The following is a 19,759-nucleotide window of genomic DNA, read 5'->3' on the forward strand; positions in this document are numbered from 1 at the left end:
AAAGATTTCCTACTTCTCTCTAATGTCTAATAAGAATAATCGAACCAATGGCCTGGTCATAATAAAAATTTCTGGTAAATGGGTAATTATGTGGCAAAAGGAGTTGACTTTTAATGCTATATCTAGGCTGTGTGTATGTATGTGCACGCTCATGCACTTTGACTAGCTGAGTATGATTATAAATCTTTAAAAAGCTGTTGGATTAATTCAACTCATTATGTCACATCAACAAATTGAGTGTAAGCAAGTGTACCCCAATATGGACTCTGTTTAGCTACCTCAGCCTTTCTATGGGCCTCTGCCAGCACCACACCCAGCCTCCACTCTAGCAAGCTAACTAACATTCCCTTGGCCCAGCCCTTGTATCAGATTTTCTCACTCACTCCTGGGCTATCTAAATTCAGACTAAGAAACTTAGACTCAGCTCTGCCTTTGATTCCAGGTGTAGTACTGAGGGAGCCACTGAACTTCCCTAATTTAACCCCAGTTTCTTTGTCTGTAAAAAGAAAAGGGGTTGGTGTTGACCAATGGGTCCCTAAACTGAAAACTCATTCAAATTATCTGAGAGAACTGTTAAAATAGAGATGATTAGGTCCTCCCTAGTATATTGAATCAGAATCTTTGCAGTGAATCCTGAGAATCTATATTTTTAATAAGCACTCCATTGGGCTAGTCATACACAGTGAAGCCACTGGAACACTCCCCAAGATTTTCTGCATCTCTATCAATAGGTCTCCTTAGTAAAGCTAAGTCAAATTCTCTTTACCCAGTATTTGAGTACGCATTGGTATAAATAGTATTTTCATATGTAAATGAGATTTTACTACTCCACCCACCTTTTCTGAGCATTACTGTAGTAGTAACTTTTTAACTGAATTTCTACAAATAGAAATCTATACAAATAATTTTGACAACTCTATTGACAAATAAGACTTTGGATTTTTAATAATATTACTAAGTACCTCATTGGTGGTTCCAGAGCTTAACTGCATCTGAAATAGGCTGGCGAGGCCTCTCTTAAGATTTTCTATGGCCGCTGGCTCATTTTCATATGAGTAGAAGTTTTTGACCTAGGGGGAAAAAAGAACAGACATAAATGGAGCAAAAATAGATCACATCATATTTGGTTGAATAAGTGGCAGGAAAGATCAGATTATTGCCCCTATGAATTTTGGGAGAAAGAAATCTATTATTTCAAAGCTGGGATACCTTTTGTTGTGATAAGAAGCTATCTAAATTTCTAAGAAACTAGACCATCAGAATATGATATTTCAGGAGACTGATAATGAAGGCTCTGAACATGATGGGCATAATATAAAGAAGAAAAGAAACAGGCTGGGATTTCTGTGAAAGCAAGGATTACTCAAGGAAGAGAAGAAAAATCAGGAACATTCTCTTTGAATATGTCAACATGTTTCTCTACCTATAACTGCTTGAAATAAAAACTAACCAAATTTAAAAATAACAGCAAAGAAATAAGTTTTTGGAAGAGAAAGGCTCAACACTCTTGAGACTACTGAGATAGCACAGCCACCAAGGGCTATGATAAGGGCCCAAACATGGCTGTAACTCCTACGGACAAAATTCCACAGGAGGGACTTTCTATGGCCCTCAGAGCGTTCATGCTGGTGTTCAGTAGACAAAGATGTAGAAGATTGGAAGGTTTTAGGTTGAGACTGCTACCATTGCATAGCCTGCTCCAGGCACTACTCTGAGCTTCCCTTTAGAAGGCAGGAAAAAGAGGCTGGAATGAGGAAAGTGACTGCAATTAGACTGCAATAGTAAATGGCTTATGTTAGTTTCATTTCATCCTTGATATTATAGGTACGGTAGTGATAACAATGTCTCATACCATTCTGATAATTTAGCTCATATTTAAGAAACAAGGACAAAAATACAGGGAGCATTTTCTGAAAAGCAGTCTATCGTTTTCGCCCTGTATTAACTTCAAACACAACACATGACTTAGAAATAGGGGACGGACAGACAGAGCTTTCCTGTACAACTTCCCAAGATCTATGGTAATTATAGCTGAGCACTTCTACCAGAAATATCCTGAATGCCTTTCTATTTTTCTTTAAAGCCAACCATGACTTCTCAAGTAAAACAGAAATTTTATTAATTATGCAATGAATTCAATTAATATCAATCTGAATGATTCAGCCTACATGAAATTTTGTACCTCAGAAAAAGATGTTTTTCCTGAATTATCCAAACGAGTGCCTCAAATCCCTATTTTTATTTTCTACACATACTCTGCCTAGTGACAGATTTACTAGGTACTTTATCCGGCCTGCAATCAATTTCAGTCATTACATTGGACAAACCTATAAATGTTGGAATTGTGTTTGTCCAGGTTAAGAGGGAACTGAAATAGTGACCTCAGCGTCTGAAAATTCGTGGTATCATATTCTCAAACAAATCACTGGAAATTTCTCAGATCCGAGGCTGAGTTTCTGATGTTCTAGTTTGTAAACTGGGTCTTCTTACTTTTTAGGCATTACAGTGTATCTTCCTTTTCGAATATTTGGGAGTATGATATCTCAAGATATCATGACTATCTGAAATTCATAACTAGATGACTTGAGCCCAGATACATTCAGAAGGCCTCACTTGGTGGTGATGCTTACATGCCTCTGGTCCGTGACTATTTTGGCCTGAGTCTTAAATACTTAAAAAAGCAAGGGGAACCATTAAATGAGAAAACTACTTGTACTATCTTCGGTATTCTCACTTTCCTTCTAGGCTACAAAATGTGCCTGAACTATTTATAAAGTTTTACCTAAAATTTCAAGTACCCAGTTCTCAGATTTGATCTTTGGACTATGCATAAGGCTAAGTGCTCATCTATTTTTTTCTGGTCCACTTCCATAGATCAAGTTTTGGTCTTTACAGTTAGGTCTGTAAGAAAATGGGGTTGGGGATTTTTTTTTTTTCCTGGCAGGCTAAACAACGTAAACTGTGAGACATACAGAGAATTTCTTTTTCATTCTTTCTATTAGTTTTTATTATTTCCCCGGAACCAGAAAACTGGACAAGTCTCTTTTTCCTTTGTATGACTGCTGCCTTTGGGGCCTAAATTCTGTCCCCTTAGTGCAGACCACTGAGATCGAAAGTGAATACAGCACTGGTATCCAGATTAGCTAACTGCCAAAGCTGTTAGAATTGAGCAGACTTTCGGTAATTAAAAAAATAATAATTAAGTCAGAACTTTGTGGTTCCATCTATATGGCTGTCACAATAGTAATCTTAAATTTATTATTTCACAACAGGAACTGAGTAAGTTTTATTACATTCAAGCCATAAAACTGATTTCTTCTTTCAGTTCAAAATGAGCTCTGAACATCTGAGAGCACAAAACTCTTAACTAAATTCACAGTCCCTAGAGCTTCTGGAGAGCAGCAGTGCCACAACCTAGTTACAAACTAAGCCTTTAACCTGAGGAAACAAACAGAGAGAGATGGGTAGATTGTGGAAAGGAGACGAAGGGCCTCTTCTGGCCAAATCTGGAAGGTCAGTTTCCCCTTGGAACCAGTAAGGATTATTCATATTTTTTCCTTAGGGAAAAAATGCTGCTATAGATTCCCTTAATTTATACATTCTTTAAGATTAACAGAAAGCAAAATTCCATTAACTGGCCAAACTGCAAAAATGAACAAAACGGATTCCAGCAAACGGAGATTAGTCATTTTATTTCATTTACTTAGCTAGAGTTATACCTTTTCAATATGTTTTTGGTATATATTTAAGTCAGAGCATAGCTGGGAAACAGCGCATTAAAAAACAGACAAGTAAAGAAATATATGAAGAATTAGATTTTTAAGGTGTCACATTTCTTTTGAAGGTTCAGTGTGTGTACAGAAACCATACTGCCAGACTGACAGAGCAAATCAATGCCTAGAAACAACACAAAACAAAGGGCCAACTCAGCAGCCACGTGGTTAATTTTATCAATACTGACAATGAAAGCCAAAAATGGAAATCTAGTAATTATCCAGTTAACTGGATTAGCATTTCAGGCCAAGAAAGCGTCCCAGGGTGTAACTTGAAGCATCTTTTGCTTGTCAGTGTTAATCAACTTAACCAGAAATCTGTTATGTTTCCAACTTCATTTATGATTTGTAGACAAAATTAGAGTCATGCCCAAACACTTATGTAGGGGAGATGAGTGAACATGGAAAAAAGATGTATCTAAGTATTTTAATGGACTCTCTTTTATAATGTAAATATGGGGGCTTAAAACAAGGGGCTTAGGAAAGAAAAAATACATGCTGATGAGCATACCTGAAATCACAGAAATTTCAGGGAATAAAACTCGGTTTGAGCCTAGAGTAGAAAATACTCTTTAAGAAAATTGTCAATCAGAAGTTCAGTCTTTCCTTTCATAATTTCTCTCATAATAAACTGAAGTGAGGGTTTCAATAATGATCTTTTCTAAGAGTGATGTGGCTGAAAAGTCCACATAGTTTTTTAGTCTCCAGGGTCATGTTTTTCCAAGAACTCTATCGTGTAATTGAAAGGTAGCACAATGTACTTTAACCTGAGGCTACAGTAGACCATCACAAGTCATAGCTCCTTTAGAATTGTTGGAGTCACTGAAATAATGATGTGGCAGCTCCATCCCAGCCTTTGAACAGTGAGGACACTGAATCTTTTGTTGTCTGTGTGTAACAGACTTTGTACTCAACTGATATCTAAGAGGCTGTAAAATGACTGGTTGTCATTAAAACTACAAATGCAATTAATATTTTACGGGCTCAAGTATTTTGCCACGTTGGAAAGCCAGAGAAAATAGCAATATGTCGTGTTGTTCACAAAGTTGTGACATATGAAAATCAAATGAGTTCATGGATATGGTGAAGAATGAAATAGGCATGCTGAAAGTCAACTGAAGTGATATTTTTCCAAATGCTTTCCAGATAGAAGACAGTATAACAATGGTTTCCAGCAAAGACCCTGAATTTAGACTCTGTTTTAAATCCCAATTCTACCACTTGCCAGTTGTAAGACCCTAGGCAATTTCTTTACTTCTCTTAATTTTTGTTTCAACATCTATCACAAGAGGATGATTAAGCGACACCTGCTTCCTAGGCCTATCCTGAAGATAAAAGAGATAATTCATGTAATGCTTTCAGTCAATGCAGGCATTGAGTACTCAGTCCATTTAGTTATTATTAAGCAAACAATAAGCAAAGCCTTTCTGAAAGTCTAACTCATTTTAACATATAACCTTATTTGTTCATTCCTTTAGTTTATAAACATTTATTGTGCTCACACTGTGAGCAAGGCACTGAATGTATAGAGATAAAGACACCACTGATGCTCATTAGAAGCTTACTCTGAATGTGGATGGCAGACAAATAAAGAGAAGATTATAATACACTGTGATAAATGTTTAGATAGAAATAAGTCCACAGGAATATGAGAGAATGTTGGAAAAGGCTTCCAACACCAAATCAGTCAGTGCAAGATATAGTTCTGGGTGCTTTGGGGACAAAGAGAGCAGAAGGGCATGATGGTGAGTGGAGGGCTGGACTATAAAAAGGAATGGGAATTTTCTCTACTGAAACCAATAACCTAACAACGAACACAAATGACCAAAAGGAAAATGATAAGGCTATGAGTGAGCTACAAAATGCTAAGAGGGTTATAAAGAGGGCTAGCTATTTCTAGAAATGTGTGAACTTCATAGAAGAAAAGGCCTGTGAGCAACACCTGAAGTATGGTAAGTATTTTGACAAGTGGAGAAGGAAGAGGAGCATTCTTGAGATGGTAATTTCATATTTGGTTGTAGGAGAGGTGACTACGCAATAATCCTTCTTTTAGTACTTTACATAAAAACATGCATCATGATGAGAAATATGTTACATGTCTGAAATTTATATTTTAAACTATTTGTTTTCACTTTTATTTTGAATCTAGAGAAATTTGAGACATGTGGAATTTTAACTATAAGGGTCCCTTTCTGTTTTTCTACTTTAGTTTCTAAAATTTCTATTTTAGTTCCTAAAATTCACCTTTACTAATGCATTTTTATTCATATCAATATGTGGATTTTAATAAATCCACATATATAATGCCAAATAATTCACTGATCACAATTGCTTCTCAATTCCAAACACATTAAGACTATTTTAATAGACTAGAATCAAACCATAAGAAATGCACTTATAGGAATGTCTGAGCAAATTCTCAAATGGATATTACTGTATTTATTCATTACTTTAATATATAAAATGCTTTTCAAAGTCATAGTTTTAAAATAATATCTAAATGCTTTTTTAAAAAATCAACTCTACTTTAAAAATGCCATATCCTTTCAAAAGCTTCAATTTTGTACTTTAGCCAGATATTGATATTCTCATAACAAGTTAATATCACTTATCTACGTTAGATAATTTCATTCTCATAATTCGTTTACTTTCCTGAATTTATCCAATCATCTGTGATGAACGTTTACATTACAATATCTTTGTAACCCTTCCTAATTTAATAAAAAATAAACCTTTTAATAATTCCTCTCAACAATAAACAAGTACTATAAAGATTTTCATTAAAATAAGGAACATAAATAGTTAGAAAATATGTGAATTCAATGCCTTGATTCACTTCTGAAACATTTAATTTGCGACCTCTGTTTATTAGTTCTTGAAAAAATTCCATTTACCAAAAAAGTAGTGATACCATGATCACCTAAAAATAAGAGCTCCTGAAGAAAAGAAAAATATGAAGTTGGAGAAAAAAGTTACTTTTACCTTTCCATGGATTAGATGAAGGAGTACAGGTCTTTGTAAAGCCTGTAAATTTTTTTTTCTTATAATTTTGGATGGATTTTTTCCTTTGAAAATGCTCTTCTCTCCTCTCTTCGGATTCACATTTTCAACATTTACATCCTTTATCTGGAATTGAGGAAAGAAATCTATTAGAAAAACTGTCTATATCTGTTTCCATCAGAGTTTCTTAGAAAAAAAAATGGTAAAGCAATAAACAGTGTTAGCCATAATTTCTTCTGCTGTTTTTTCAATTCATAATTCATGGGATCTAGCTATTAACTTTAAAAGAATGGAAAAGGTATTCAACAATTAGGTTTCTGAATTAGGCTGAAATACTGATAAAGGAATCTGTGACTTCAGGTTTATAATAATTGTGAGTAGAAAATAGCTGTTGCTATCTGCCTGATAATATTCACTTTCCATACAATTTGTTTGAAAGAAATCCTGTCTCATTGTACTTTATCTGTATATATAAAATTAAAGATGAACAGTCTGATTCATAATGTTTTTTGCAGAATACTGCAGAATTCATAATGTTTTTTGCAGATACATAATGTTTTTTGCAGAATACTGTTCTATTGATAAATGGCTCAGAGAGGTGGAAAATAAAATTTTGATTCAACTTGGAAAACACAACACCTGTTAGAGACATCCAAAAAAGCAAGGATCACTTGATAAATGTATTTCAATGACACCTCATTATAAAGTATAACCGCAACTATTTCTCAGTTACAGTGGAGCAAATTTTGGTCCTGTATACCTGTTTCACACTAACATGTAGAAGAAGAAAAACTTTACTAAAGAAATCTATTGCTTTTAGATCCTTCAAAAACAAACATGAAACACTATAAAGTAAACCTGGAAGAGGCCACAAAAACCATCCAATTTGACTTTCTCAATCCATAAATCTAAAGCATCATTACTGACCAAATATTGCCATGTAGAGGAATACCTGGTTCTTTCCTGAGGAAGAATACAGAAAAAGTTTACTCCTTCACTGGCGATTTCACCTTTTATTTTAAGGAACTCAAGAAAATTGGGAGGTCTCAATTTATATCTTCTTTCAGCTAGAGTGGCCTCAATCATTTTTCACATGACATGGATTCTAGGCTCCTCACACCCAGAACTTTTCAAAGAGATTCTAGCAAATGTGCCTATTAATATGACATATAGAACTGGACATCATATTCCAGTTACTCACCAGGATATGCCTTCTTTTGCCTGTTTCAACAATTTGGAAATATCAGATCACTTTAGCAAAAACTTCAAGACTATAGATCTACTTATTTTTGTGATAGATAACAAACTAAATGAACATATAACCAAGAATACAAAACGAGTGCTGTTGAATGGTATACTTCTCAGAGACTTTGCTGACATCTAATGTTTGCATTTCTGGTTAGAAAATGCCCACCGTGATTTGGATCAGTTGGTCATCATCACCATCAGGATTTCTCCACAGTAGGACGACGTCCACATTGGATGAAATTCGGTAACCCACACTGTCTTGAAGTTTTTCTTTGCCCCGATTAAGAAAAACTTCAGTGGAGTATGTGAGTTTGTACAGTCGGTCATTATTTAATGAGAGACCAGTTGTGTGACCTATATAAAAATATGACACAAGTGAAGTCTTAGTTGTAAGGCATACAAAAGGCCAGGGACTATGCTATCTTGCCATCAATGCATTCCTCATCCAGCTCAATGATGCCCAGTGGGAGCTGAATAAATATTTGCTAAATAAAATATGGTTCTACTTCTCCAAGTGCTAAAATAATTGGCTTGAGCAACAACAAAAACAAACAAATAAGCTTCTATTCTGGAAACATTAGTTTGTATCCCTAATCAATAATCGGATTATCTAAATAGTGTTCTGGTTGAACTACAAAATGTTCTTTAAAGAAACATTTTATTGCCTTTAAGTATATTATTTCTTCCCCCTACCCCAGCTTTATTATGGTATAATGAATATGATTTTGAGAAGAGGTTCAGCCTAGAATTGCTTTGTAAAATTAATAAAAATCATTTGTAATTAACATATCATTTAAATGCAATGGATCATTCCAAAGTAATTTTAGGAATTAAAAGGCAGTTCCTTAAATCATATATTTTGAATATTTCAAAAATATCCCTCCAATGTAACTTACTCTGTTAATTTAATTAGTAAAGTTTTAGTACAAAAGTACATTTCAAGGCCATACATATGTAAATTTAAATCAGCTGTTTCTAAATAAAATGTTTCATTACATAAAATTTTAGCAAAGGCTAAAATAGTATAAAAGTCAATATTGTGAGCCAAAAAAATTATATATGGAATAGTTCACACACTTTTCAATTCAATTTGACTTAATTCAAAGAATTTCCTAGAGATGACTTGAAGTTCATGGTCATACAAACTTTTTAAAATATATTTTCTACCTATAGCCCTCAGGAAGTAGTAAAAAAAAGTTTTCAGTATACATTTTTCCTTAGTGCTAATGAGATTGCATTGCCTAGTTAACTATAACAGAGAACTATAACATTTTTCCCCCTTCAGGAAATATGCATATGAGCAGAAGGACAGGAAAAGAGGTTGAGATGACTGAGCTAGAAGTGAGGAAGCTGAGAAAGGGAGTAAAATCACTTTGCAAAGACAAAAAATTAAGAAAAACTTTGAAAAATCTTTACCATCTATTGTCTCCATTACCACCTACTATGGCACCTACTGCCCTGAGGAAAAATGGTCATAACACAGTGTCTCTAGTAAACTAAGTGCTTTATGTGCATTTCCTTATTTAATCCTCCCCAAAACCTAAAGGGATGGGTACCATTATTAATCTCATTTCATAGATAAGGAAATCGAGAGACACGGAAATTATACATTTTATCTAAGATCATTCAGATAGTAGTGGAATCAGAATGTGAACCCAGGCTGTCAAGCTCTAGAGATCATGCTCTAACCTATACTATACACATCTAAATCTTTAGGTTGAACATGTTTCCATTCCTAAGACGTGAGCAGGGAATACATTCATTCATTCATTCATTCATTCACTCATCCATTCATTCAATAGAGATGTATTGAGCACCCACTAGGTGGTTGGCACCTTTCTAGGCTCAGGGGCTATACCAGTTAATGAGCAGACAAAATGTCTACCTTTGTGGAGTTTATATTTGAATGAGGAGGAGATGGGCAATAAGCTTATATATACTTATAAATTATATAAATATATGAAGAAAAATGAAACAGAAAAGGGATTGGGGATAAAGACCTTTGTGAAAAGGTAATATTCTGGACAAAGGCTTTAGGCTAGCCACATTTATATCTGTGGGAAGAGCATTCCCTCCCACACTACTATCCCTACATCCTCTCCACAGAGGAAATAACAGATTCAAAGGCCCTGAGGAGAGTTCATGAAGGTGTAATGGAGGAACAGCAGGGAGGCCAAAGAGGCTGAAATTAAGTGAAAGACACAGCAGAAGGAGATAAGGTCAAATAGGTTCTTATGAATGGCATGAAGACTTGGAGGGAACTTTGTATAGACTTAGAATTTGATTCTGAGTGAGATGTGTAGTGAAATTACATAATCTGACAAAGTGTGGGAGTAGGTATCCAAGTGCATAGACACAGAAAAAAACAGACTATGTCTGAGCACAAAGTCAGGTAGAACTTCAGATATGAGATATAGAAGGCAGAAAAAGTCAGGAAAAACCTTGAAGGAGATGAAGTCTGTGACTCCCTCTAGCTTTCTCTACCTCTATCTCTTCCACATTTTAACTGGGGACACTGCTACAGGTTCAAAAATTGGCCTTCTAGCCAGGAAAGATATTTTGGCTAGAGAAGCCTTTTTTTAATGACACCTATCAAATTCCACGCAAGGCATAAAGGAAATACATCTTCTCTTAACTAATCCTCATAGGAATTCTAAAAGGTAAGCATTATGTGACAGCTGATAAAAGCTGACTTTGTGTTCAACTCAACATAGCAGATATAATGCAGAATCTGACATTTAAATTTATTGAGGTCCAAATTTTGTGGACTACACAAATGTGTCTTCTGATTAAAATAACTATGAAAAGTTTGTAGGAAGGTAGGCTCTCAAATTTCAGAGCTTTCCAAACTATCATGTTGATCATTTTTTTCTTACTTTCACTTTACTAGTAGTCATAAGAATGTGAAAAGAGTAGATCAGTTTTTAATTGACTTGCAAGTGATAGAGTACAAGAAAGAATGAGCCTTGTTCTCCTAAAACTTTTTGTTACTACTTTCAACAGGAGATAAAGCCTAAAGTGGTTCAAATAAGTGGATTATGCTGTAGTGTTTTCCCTGCTATCCTTTCCTGTTTGATAAATATTTCTTTGTTTATGTGTTGAGAGATCTGGCAACAATGGACAATGGGGGCATGTTCTATTGACATTGCTGATTTCTTTCTCAGGGTGTTACTCTTTAGAGAAGGCAGAATGATATTTTTTGAAGTAGATATTAGAGAAAAGCAGAAGAGAGATCAATTTTAACCGAAAAAGGAGTAAGTATCTCTTCAATGTGCCCTTTCAAGTGCATCCAGAATTTTTAAGTGACTGAAAAGCAACAAACTCTTAGTTTCCAACCATTTAAGAAACATCTTAAAATACTAATTTATCAAACTTAGATGAGTACAATAGCACAGTTAATTGGCTTAAGCAAGAAGACAAAGATAAATTAAAAGTGAAGTTTGAAAAAACATGTAACCATGATAAGAATAATACGTAATTAAATTTAGGATTCCAACAAAAAACAATAAGGCTGGAAGTAAAAGAGTAGGATAAAGGATAAGGGATGTAAAAAAAAAAACATGATTAATATGAATGAACTGAAAAATATGGGCAGGGCCAGGGACTGAGAGAAAGAGTGGAAGTGAAGAAACAGTTCAAGTTTAGAGGTGACAAATTAAATGGAAATTTTAAGTGTGGATTATCAAAAATAAAATTACTATAAAGAAAACCCTAAAAAGGCCATGAGAATAGATCCATCATCATAAAATACAATTCAGAAAAAGCAGGGAATACTTGAGTCTTTAGAATGTTCGCACTCATATCTCTTCTAAATAGAACCTCTTCTGTACTATTCCTAATCTCCTCCATTCTTTTCATAGTCCAACCTGCACTCAAAATCCATCCAAAACAAAAATTTTCTAAGAAATTGCATTGACAATTAAATTTTAGATGAGTTTTGAGGTGATACACCGGATCCCCAAATTTATAATGGCCTGATTTTGAAGTAAACTTTTTACAAGTAGTTTGTTTGTTAAATGTCGATTATTACAGAGGGCAAGGAATCTATAATTACATCATGGTATTATAATACAAAAGGTTATCGCATCTAAGTAGAGAGAGAGTTGTCAAGTCCTATACTTTTTATTTATGACATTTGGTATAAACAGCTTGTACTGTGAAGCTAATGACACTTAAGCTTTGGGGCCCTCACTTGCCCAGGCTCATTTCAAGGTTTAGAAGGGGCCCTAGCAATGTGGGCATATGCCATATCTTTTTTTCAATGATATTCGCAAAAGTAAGATATTTTGTAATCTTTTCTCAAAGATGGCCCCTAAATTGCATAAGCTTCGGGTTCTAAACATCTGGATTTACCACTGAGCTTGTACACAACATACTGTAGCTATCTGTCATCTTCTAAACCTGTATGTCATTGGTGTGAGTGCAAGTGCAAGTGTGTATCTTTAAATCTTTCTAAGTGCATGTAGTTGAAAATATCAAGTTATCCAATTTTCTCATTTGTAGGGTGGGAAAAAAGAGAAACCTACATTAACTACTACATTTCAAATATTTTTTTCAAAATAATCACAGTATTGGTTTGATATTATGGTGTACAAATCACTCATATTTCAAATATACAACAGTTTATTTGACAGATAACAAAACGGTAAGCTTTCTATATAATAATTCTCAGTCAGCTATAATTTATAAACCTTTAATTTGTTCTCATTAAAATGTTTTTTCATCCAAGTAGGGACTATATCTTTAAATACTAAACAATTTAGAAACTGGTTAAAAAAAAAAAATACTGTCTTTAGTTTGAGAACCTAAAGTGCCATTTACTTAGGTGAAATAATACAATTTTAAACCTCCATTTATTGTTCCAATAACCAAGACTGTCTTTTTCTCTCATGTGAAAATTTTCCATGCAAAAAATCTTGAGAAAAACTTCACTTTATGATCAAAAGTCACAGTTATTCAAAAAGACTTTTAGAAGTTTACAAATGAATTGTTTTATATCGATTACTTAGAGTACACCATTATTAAAATTGGACCTTATCATGCTAAGTTATCTGTTTGATCGATTGGCTTTCATAGTGCACTCTTTTAAGAAACTCTAAAAAGCGGTAATTTTACTGGTGAAACATTTAGCTAGCAACACTATTTTTCCAAAGATAATAAATCTTCTTTCTTAAACCTATAGTTTTATTTTCTGTAATTCACCAACTATGATGATTCCATCACTTTTAAATAGTAATGGAATTAAATACATGCTTTACCATTTCATTCATAATTCTTTAGCAAATCAAATGCTTTTTTCATTGGGTCTAAATCTTCTTGATGTCACATTGCTAAGCAACTAGAAGGAAATTTAAGAGCTGTTTTTTTTATCCTGTTTTACAATTCAAATGAAGGAGTTGCATTCAGTGAGTGACCAATAGCAGCAGGTAACAATAACCGGCATCTTTTTTCTCCCTTTTAAAAATAGACCATGAATGAGAAAATGAAGCAGGAAGCACACTAGTCTGAGGGACTGTAACTAAAAGGAACGTCCATTTTTTTTTAATGTATGGAGGAATTTAAATTTGGTTTTCATTCTAACCCAGTCATGCCTTCACAAACACTTCATATACACGGTTTTGACGATGGTTTAGTTGGAAACTCTTTCACTAGAGACACACGCAATTTTCCCACAACAATTAAAATTAAAGTTTAGCAAAAGGCAATACAAACTTACCTTTAACAGAAGCTGAATATGAGGAAATAAAGCAGAGAAAAAGCACAGCAAGAAGAATCATATTGACTAACCACCTTCTAACGCATACAGTTCCTAGCAAGGAGTCACTGAGAAGTGGACTCTTCTTATGGCAGTGAGGGAATAACCCTTCTTAGAACCTGCGACTGTAATGTTTATCTTTGAGGAAAGGTCAGATTCCAAACTCCAAAATCAGGACTAAGTTCACCAAAGAGATCCTTATTAATGATTAAACATAGGTGGGCTGTAATTTTCAGTCTTTAACTTTTTTTTTTACTCAATAAAGAAAATCAAGAAAATTTTCACCTTTGAGAGGAAAACTAAACCAGTCTACCTTCTTGTAAATTCAGAAGTACTGAGGAACATTTGAGGAAAACTGGTGGTGATGGTTTTTTGCTCAATAATAATAATGTCTGTGATATTAAATGCCTGTCTTCATATTTTATCACTTTATGTGGGAGGTGGTGAGGATTCTCAAACTCAGCTAAAATTAATTAAATTTCACTATATCTTAAACGCTCATCCTCGAATTTTTTTTTACTATGTATATGCTATTAGAAAAAGTCACTGTGAATTTCAGGCTTAAATTTAAAAATTTTAAGTTGTATCATCACCAATCAGTTCAAATTAATGTTAGAATAGACAGAACTTTCATTTCTGAAACCTAGATGATTCTCCTTATGTGTGAGACTATGTGAGTTTGTAGCAAATCAGCGCTGTCTATTATTAACCTGCTAGCAGGCCAATTGAATATATATATATATATATATATATATATATATATATATATATATATATGTATGTATGTATTCATATACCTCATAGTAGACGTCTAGCTATGTCAATGACAAGAAACACTTGTCAGACTCCCCACATTGGCTGGATGGAGTGCCCTGTGTTTTCTGAATCCCATTTCTAGGAAGAGATTCAAGGGTGGAATTCCAGGCTTTTTGCTACAGAAAATTAACTAGGAAATGTCTATAGAATTAAAGCAAATACCCTAGTATGGCTAAGGCCATGCTAACTGAACCAACTCTTATCCTCATAAATTCCCATGAGGGAGACCTGATATGAACAAAACCTACTAAAAGGAGGGATTTGGGTGGCATGCGGGGTTATTTTGGCAAAGGAGGGAATAAAGTGCCGGTAAAGGGTTATTTGAATGAATTTGAAAATACCGAAGGCCATGTTTAAGTATAAAATGGATTCTTAAATCTAACCTCACCTTACTTAAAACTCTTTTCTAGAATCTCATCTTAAGCTTAAATTTAGACAACCCAGCTAGGGCCACAAAATGAAATAAAAATTTAATAATTTCCTAAGTTTATATAAAGAACCGAAAGATGAAAATTGTTTGTCTGTGTCATCCATTGAGATTAGAATTTCATTTGCTATCATAAGTTTTATATACAAATTATAGCTAAAGTACCTATAAAAAAATAAAATGTTTGGTTGTGACTGTCATCTTAAAGTTATAAATAATAAATTTTCCCACGGTAAAAAAAAAAGACCATTCTTAGAAAAATACTTTTGTTGAAGAAGTGTACATTTTTATAAAAAATAGTTACTATAAATAGAAGGCAATGTAAAAGTTCTTTATTGCTTTACGTTTGAATAGATTTCTACATTTCCATAATTTCTGTACTTCATACATAGGGACATGAAGTCATATAATTACTTAAATTTTGCATACTTATTTAAATTAAGGACTAGTTTGAATCTATGAGTACTGTCTTTTGTAGTTCCATTTGAGGCTCACAGATGCACAGACCTTTAATGTTTGTAGTTAGACTAAGCAGTGCATTATACGTGTCTCTTCGGGTAAAGTACCATTCGTTGTTAGGTGTTTGCCAGAGTCCAACCAATAAAAGGCATATTACTATTGCTCAGTAAAATACATGTTGTTTCACTTGAGCATTTGCTTTCTACTAGAAAGCTCCTATAAGTCACTGTATTAGTCATTTCAACATAGATTGTTCAAATAAGGCTGCTTCTGTTGGTAATAAATAACATCATCTTTTTATATTTTGTTTATACCTTTTTTTTCACAAAGACATTCAAAAGACAGGATTGCTCCACCAGAGATGAAATAAAAATGCCAAACTCTTTCCATATTCAGTGAATTTTGTATACCAAAGAAGAGGCATTTTCCTTTTTTGCTCTGTTGATCATGCCTATTTTACATGGCATGAGAAGCAAGACAGAAGCACAGCACAGTATAAAAAAAACAGGAGCTGCCATCTATGGAACAATTACTATTTACAATACACTATATTACAATACACTGTACATTTTTTTATAGTATATCCTAAGAAAAATCATTTTACATATTAGAAAAATGGGGCTCAGGTTAATTTAGTGAAATGATTTAAGAAAAACAAATCTTGAGAACTCGACCCAATATTCCCCTTTAATAAAAAAAATATTAGAGATAGAAAGTGGAAAAAAATGATTTCTTATGGATAACATAGAATTATTAATTGGGACTGTCATTTAATAAGTCTATCACAATTTTGTATGGAGGCTAACAGAGCACTTGGTTGTTGGCAGTTAGATGTTCTGGGCTGAACTTACAGGGGGACAAGTTGATCTGTGCTAACCAGGTCAAAACCAAATAATAGATTTTAAAACAATATTATTGCAATGTAATTCCAGTGGTAGTACACAGCACTGTGGAATACTTGCTATATCACTATTTTTCAGTGATAAATAAGAGACTCTGAAATAAAGGTTGATGATTAATTCCAAAGTACAGTTGTGTTTCTGTTCAGTATCAGAGGTTGTTAGGAGTTAACTCATTTTCCTTGAATTATAAGATAAATGAATTTCACCCCATTAAAGGCTGGAAGAAAGTGTATTACCCTACAAGATATAGATATAGTAAGTCAGAATGTGTGGTAACTATAGAGGAAAAAAAAAGTCTTTATAACATCAGAACACTTCACTCTATTCTTAGAAAGAATTGATAAAAAATTTTTTTAGAGGGGCACTTCAAATTATCCCTAAGTGGTCATAAGAAAAACTAATATTTTCAATTCAGTGAAAGAATTAGCATTTTCAAGGAATCCTGAAAAAATATTTGTGAGATTAAGAATATTCTTATAATGTGATGAAATGTTTTATACCATGGCAAAGTTATAGAATACACAAACTATTTTTTAAAGGTATTGTTTAAGAATTCTGTTTGAGAAAATAAATAACCACTAATTAATTACCTTTCCTTGACAGGAGTAAACTTGAGACTTGGGTTTGAAATATTTGGAATATAAGGCACCCAAAAAAAGATAGTCATTTTTCAGACCATCGAAAAATCCTTATGAATCAATAACAGTCAATAAAGTTTTGTAAACTTTATTTACAAAAACAGTCTAGAAATTTCTTATACAGCTTGCTTCCAGTTACCCCTATTATTAGTATCTTATATTAGTGTGGTAGATTTGTTAATACTAAGAAACCAGTATTGATATTATTAACTAACATCCATACTTTATTTAGATTTCCTTAGTTCTTATCTAATTTTTTTTTTCATTCCAAGATGCCATCTAGGATACAATATTACATTTAGTTGTCATGTAATCTTATGTGCCTCTTGACTATAAGTTATTTGGAGGATGCTCTTGTATTGGAATTTGTGGGATGTTTTTCTTGTGATTTGACTGGGCTTATAGGTTTGGGGGAGGAAGACCACAGAGGTGCCATTTTCATCACATCATATCAAAGGTACAGACTATCAACATGATTTATCACTGTTGATATTGACCTTGATCACCTGGCAAAGCAGTGTTGTCAGGTTTCTGTAAAGTTACTCTTTTTTTTAACTTTCTTTTCCATACTATACTCTTTGGAAAGTATTACGTGCAGACAATGCTTAAGAAGTAGAGAGTTATATTCCTTCTCCTTAAGGGTGGAGTATCTATATAAATTATTTGGCATTCCTCTGCATGAGAGATTTTTCTCTTCTCCATTTATTTATATCAGTATGGACTCATGAATATTTTATATTTTGAGTTATAAGCCAATACAACTTTAATTTGTTTCTACAACTGTTCCAGCTATGACCATTGGGAGCTCTTTTAGCTGGCTCGTGTTCCTTTAATATATCCTATCCGTGTGTGTAAGCATTTCCTTAATTTCTGGCACTACAAGATGCTCCAGTTTCAAATCTTGTACATTTTCACCCCAAACTTAGAATCAGTCATTTCTCCAAGGAGCTCTGGTTCTTTTTATTGAAGAATGGTATTAGAAACAAAGATCTAGGCACAGAGTGTTATTTCTACAATATTGAGTACTCCCAACCCATGAATGTAGAATATCTCTTCATTTATTTAGATCTCTATTTCTTTCATCAGAGTTTTGTAGTTTCCCTCATACAGATATTGTAAATGTTTTGTTAGATTTGTACATAAATATTTCTTTTGGGGGGGTTCTATTTTCTTTTTTAAATTTCAAGTTCCAATTGTTTATTGATAGGAAATCAATTCACTCTTGTTAACCTCGTATCTTGTGACTTTTCTATAATCACTTCTTAGTTCCATGATGATTTTTTGTTATTGATTTTTTGGGATTTCTTTACATAGACAATCATTCCTTTTCCTCTTTTATTGCACTAGCTAGAATTTCCAGAATGATGTTAAATATATATGTGTACTTTTTACATTACATATTCTTTTCTGCATTCTGTCACTCCTCAAATCTTTTCTCCAACTATATTTCTGAGTTTTTTTTTGTTGTTCTATCTTATAATATTTAAAAATTTTCTCATTTTGAAATATTAGGTTATACTTTTCTGCTTTTTTTCTCTTTCATATTCATTTTTATTATAATATTTTTAATAGGATTCAACTATAATCCTTTTTTGTGGTATATTTTTAGGCTAAATGTTATTCTGTACTTTTAAGAGGGGAAAGTAGGTAGAATAGCTTTTCTAGCCTCATGGTTCTAGAACTTCTTTTTCTGATGTTTTCATAAAGTGACACACATGTATCCTTGTCATTTCTGAGCTGTCTCCTCTTCTCTCCCACGTTTACCTGGACATTGTTTTTTCCCTTGCCTCTATTGTCTTTGTCCTGTTCAATTTGAATTCTACTTTCAGAAGTTTCTCCTTAGTGTTGGGCTTTGTCCAAGGGAGATCAGGTTTAAGTTTTGAGAGTGCAGAGGTCCCACACCCCTCTAGCACTTACAGACCTTCCCACTCATCCCTTCGCACTTAATCTGAAATTATAGCCTGCCAGTTTTGCAGCTGCTCATATTGGTCTCCCTTACTTTTCAGTGAATACCTATTGGCAGTTTTAGGGTCCTCCTATTCTCATAGCCTTTAGATGCTATGTTGCCTTCTCACTATTTCCTCCTACACAGATGTTAAGTTGATGGTTTGCTCCTACTCACTCACATTTTGAGCTTTATAAGGATTTTTTTTCACTTAGTTATGTTGTGGCCATAACGTGTTTGTTGTCATTATTGTTGTTTTGATATCTTAGATGCTCTACCTGTTTTTATGAGGAGATTCAAACTATACTACCTCCATAGTCATTTTTTTTAGGGTCTTCAACATCTACCTATTACTTAGGAGGAGTGAATAAGGGATTTTTAAAAAATTTTAAACTTTTCCTATATTTTTTAAATCAATCAAAATGTAAGATGGAAATGATTCTAGATGATAGGTTGATTCAGCTTTTAGGTACGTTTCAAGTCATTTTAAAAATTAGTTTATATTTGATTTCCTTAACCTGAAATTAATGTAAGTTGTCCTTGGCATCCATGGGGAATTGGTTTCAGGGCTCCCTGCAGATACCAAAATCCACAGATGCTCCAGTCCCTTATATATAATGGTGTAGCATTCTCATATAACCTATGCACATCCTCCCATGTTCTTTAAATCATCCCTAGATTACTTACAATATCTAATACAATGTAAATGCTCTGTAAATAGCTGTTATACTGTATTGCTTAAGGAATAATGACAAGGAAAATATCTGTACACGTTCAGCACAGCACAACCATTGTA

At 33.6% G+C, this 19,759-nt stretch overlaps 1 protein-coding gene across 3 annotated transcripts in view; it reads right to left on the reverse strand.

The window, feature by feature from the left end:
* Positions 1-19,759, reverse strand: part of MTTP (microsomal triglyceride transfer protein) — a 53,741-nt gene that overhangs the window by 31,001 nt on the left and 2,981 nt on the right. For 2 of the 3 annotated variants that reach the window (XM_023531403.1, XM_023531402.1), the window contains exons 2-4: positions 8,188-8,375; positions 6,756-6,899; positions 963-1,070 (exon numbers count right to left, since the gene is read on the reverse strand). In XM_023531403.1, the coding sequence (XP_023387171.1) occupies positions 963-1,070; positions 6,756-6,899; positions 8,188-8,375 (440 nt within the window). Of the gene's footprint in view, positions 1-962; positions 1,071-6,755; positions 6,900-8,187; positions 8,376-13,737; positions 13,873-19,759 lie in introns of those variants that run through there. The other variant, XM_011361525.1, reaches the window with a different exon arrangement.

The sequence above is a fragment of the Pteropus vampyrus genome, unplaced genomic scaffold (genome assembly GCF_000151845.1).
Source record: "Pteropus vampyrus isolate Shadow unplaced genomic scaffold, Pvam_2.0 Scaffold67, whole genome shotgun sequence".
NCBI classification, from domain to species: Eukaryota; Metazoa; Chordata; class Mammalia; order Chiroptera; family Pteropodidae; genus Pteropus; species Pteropus vampyrus.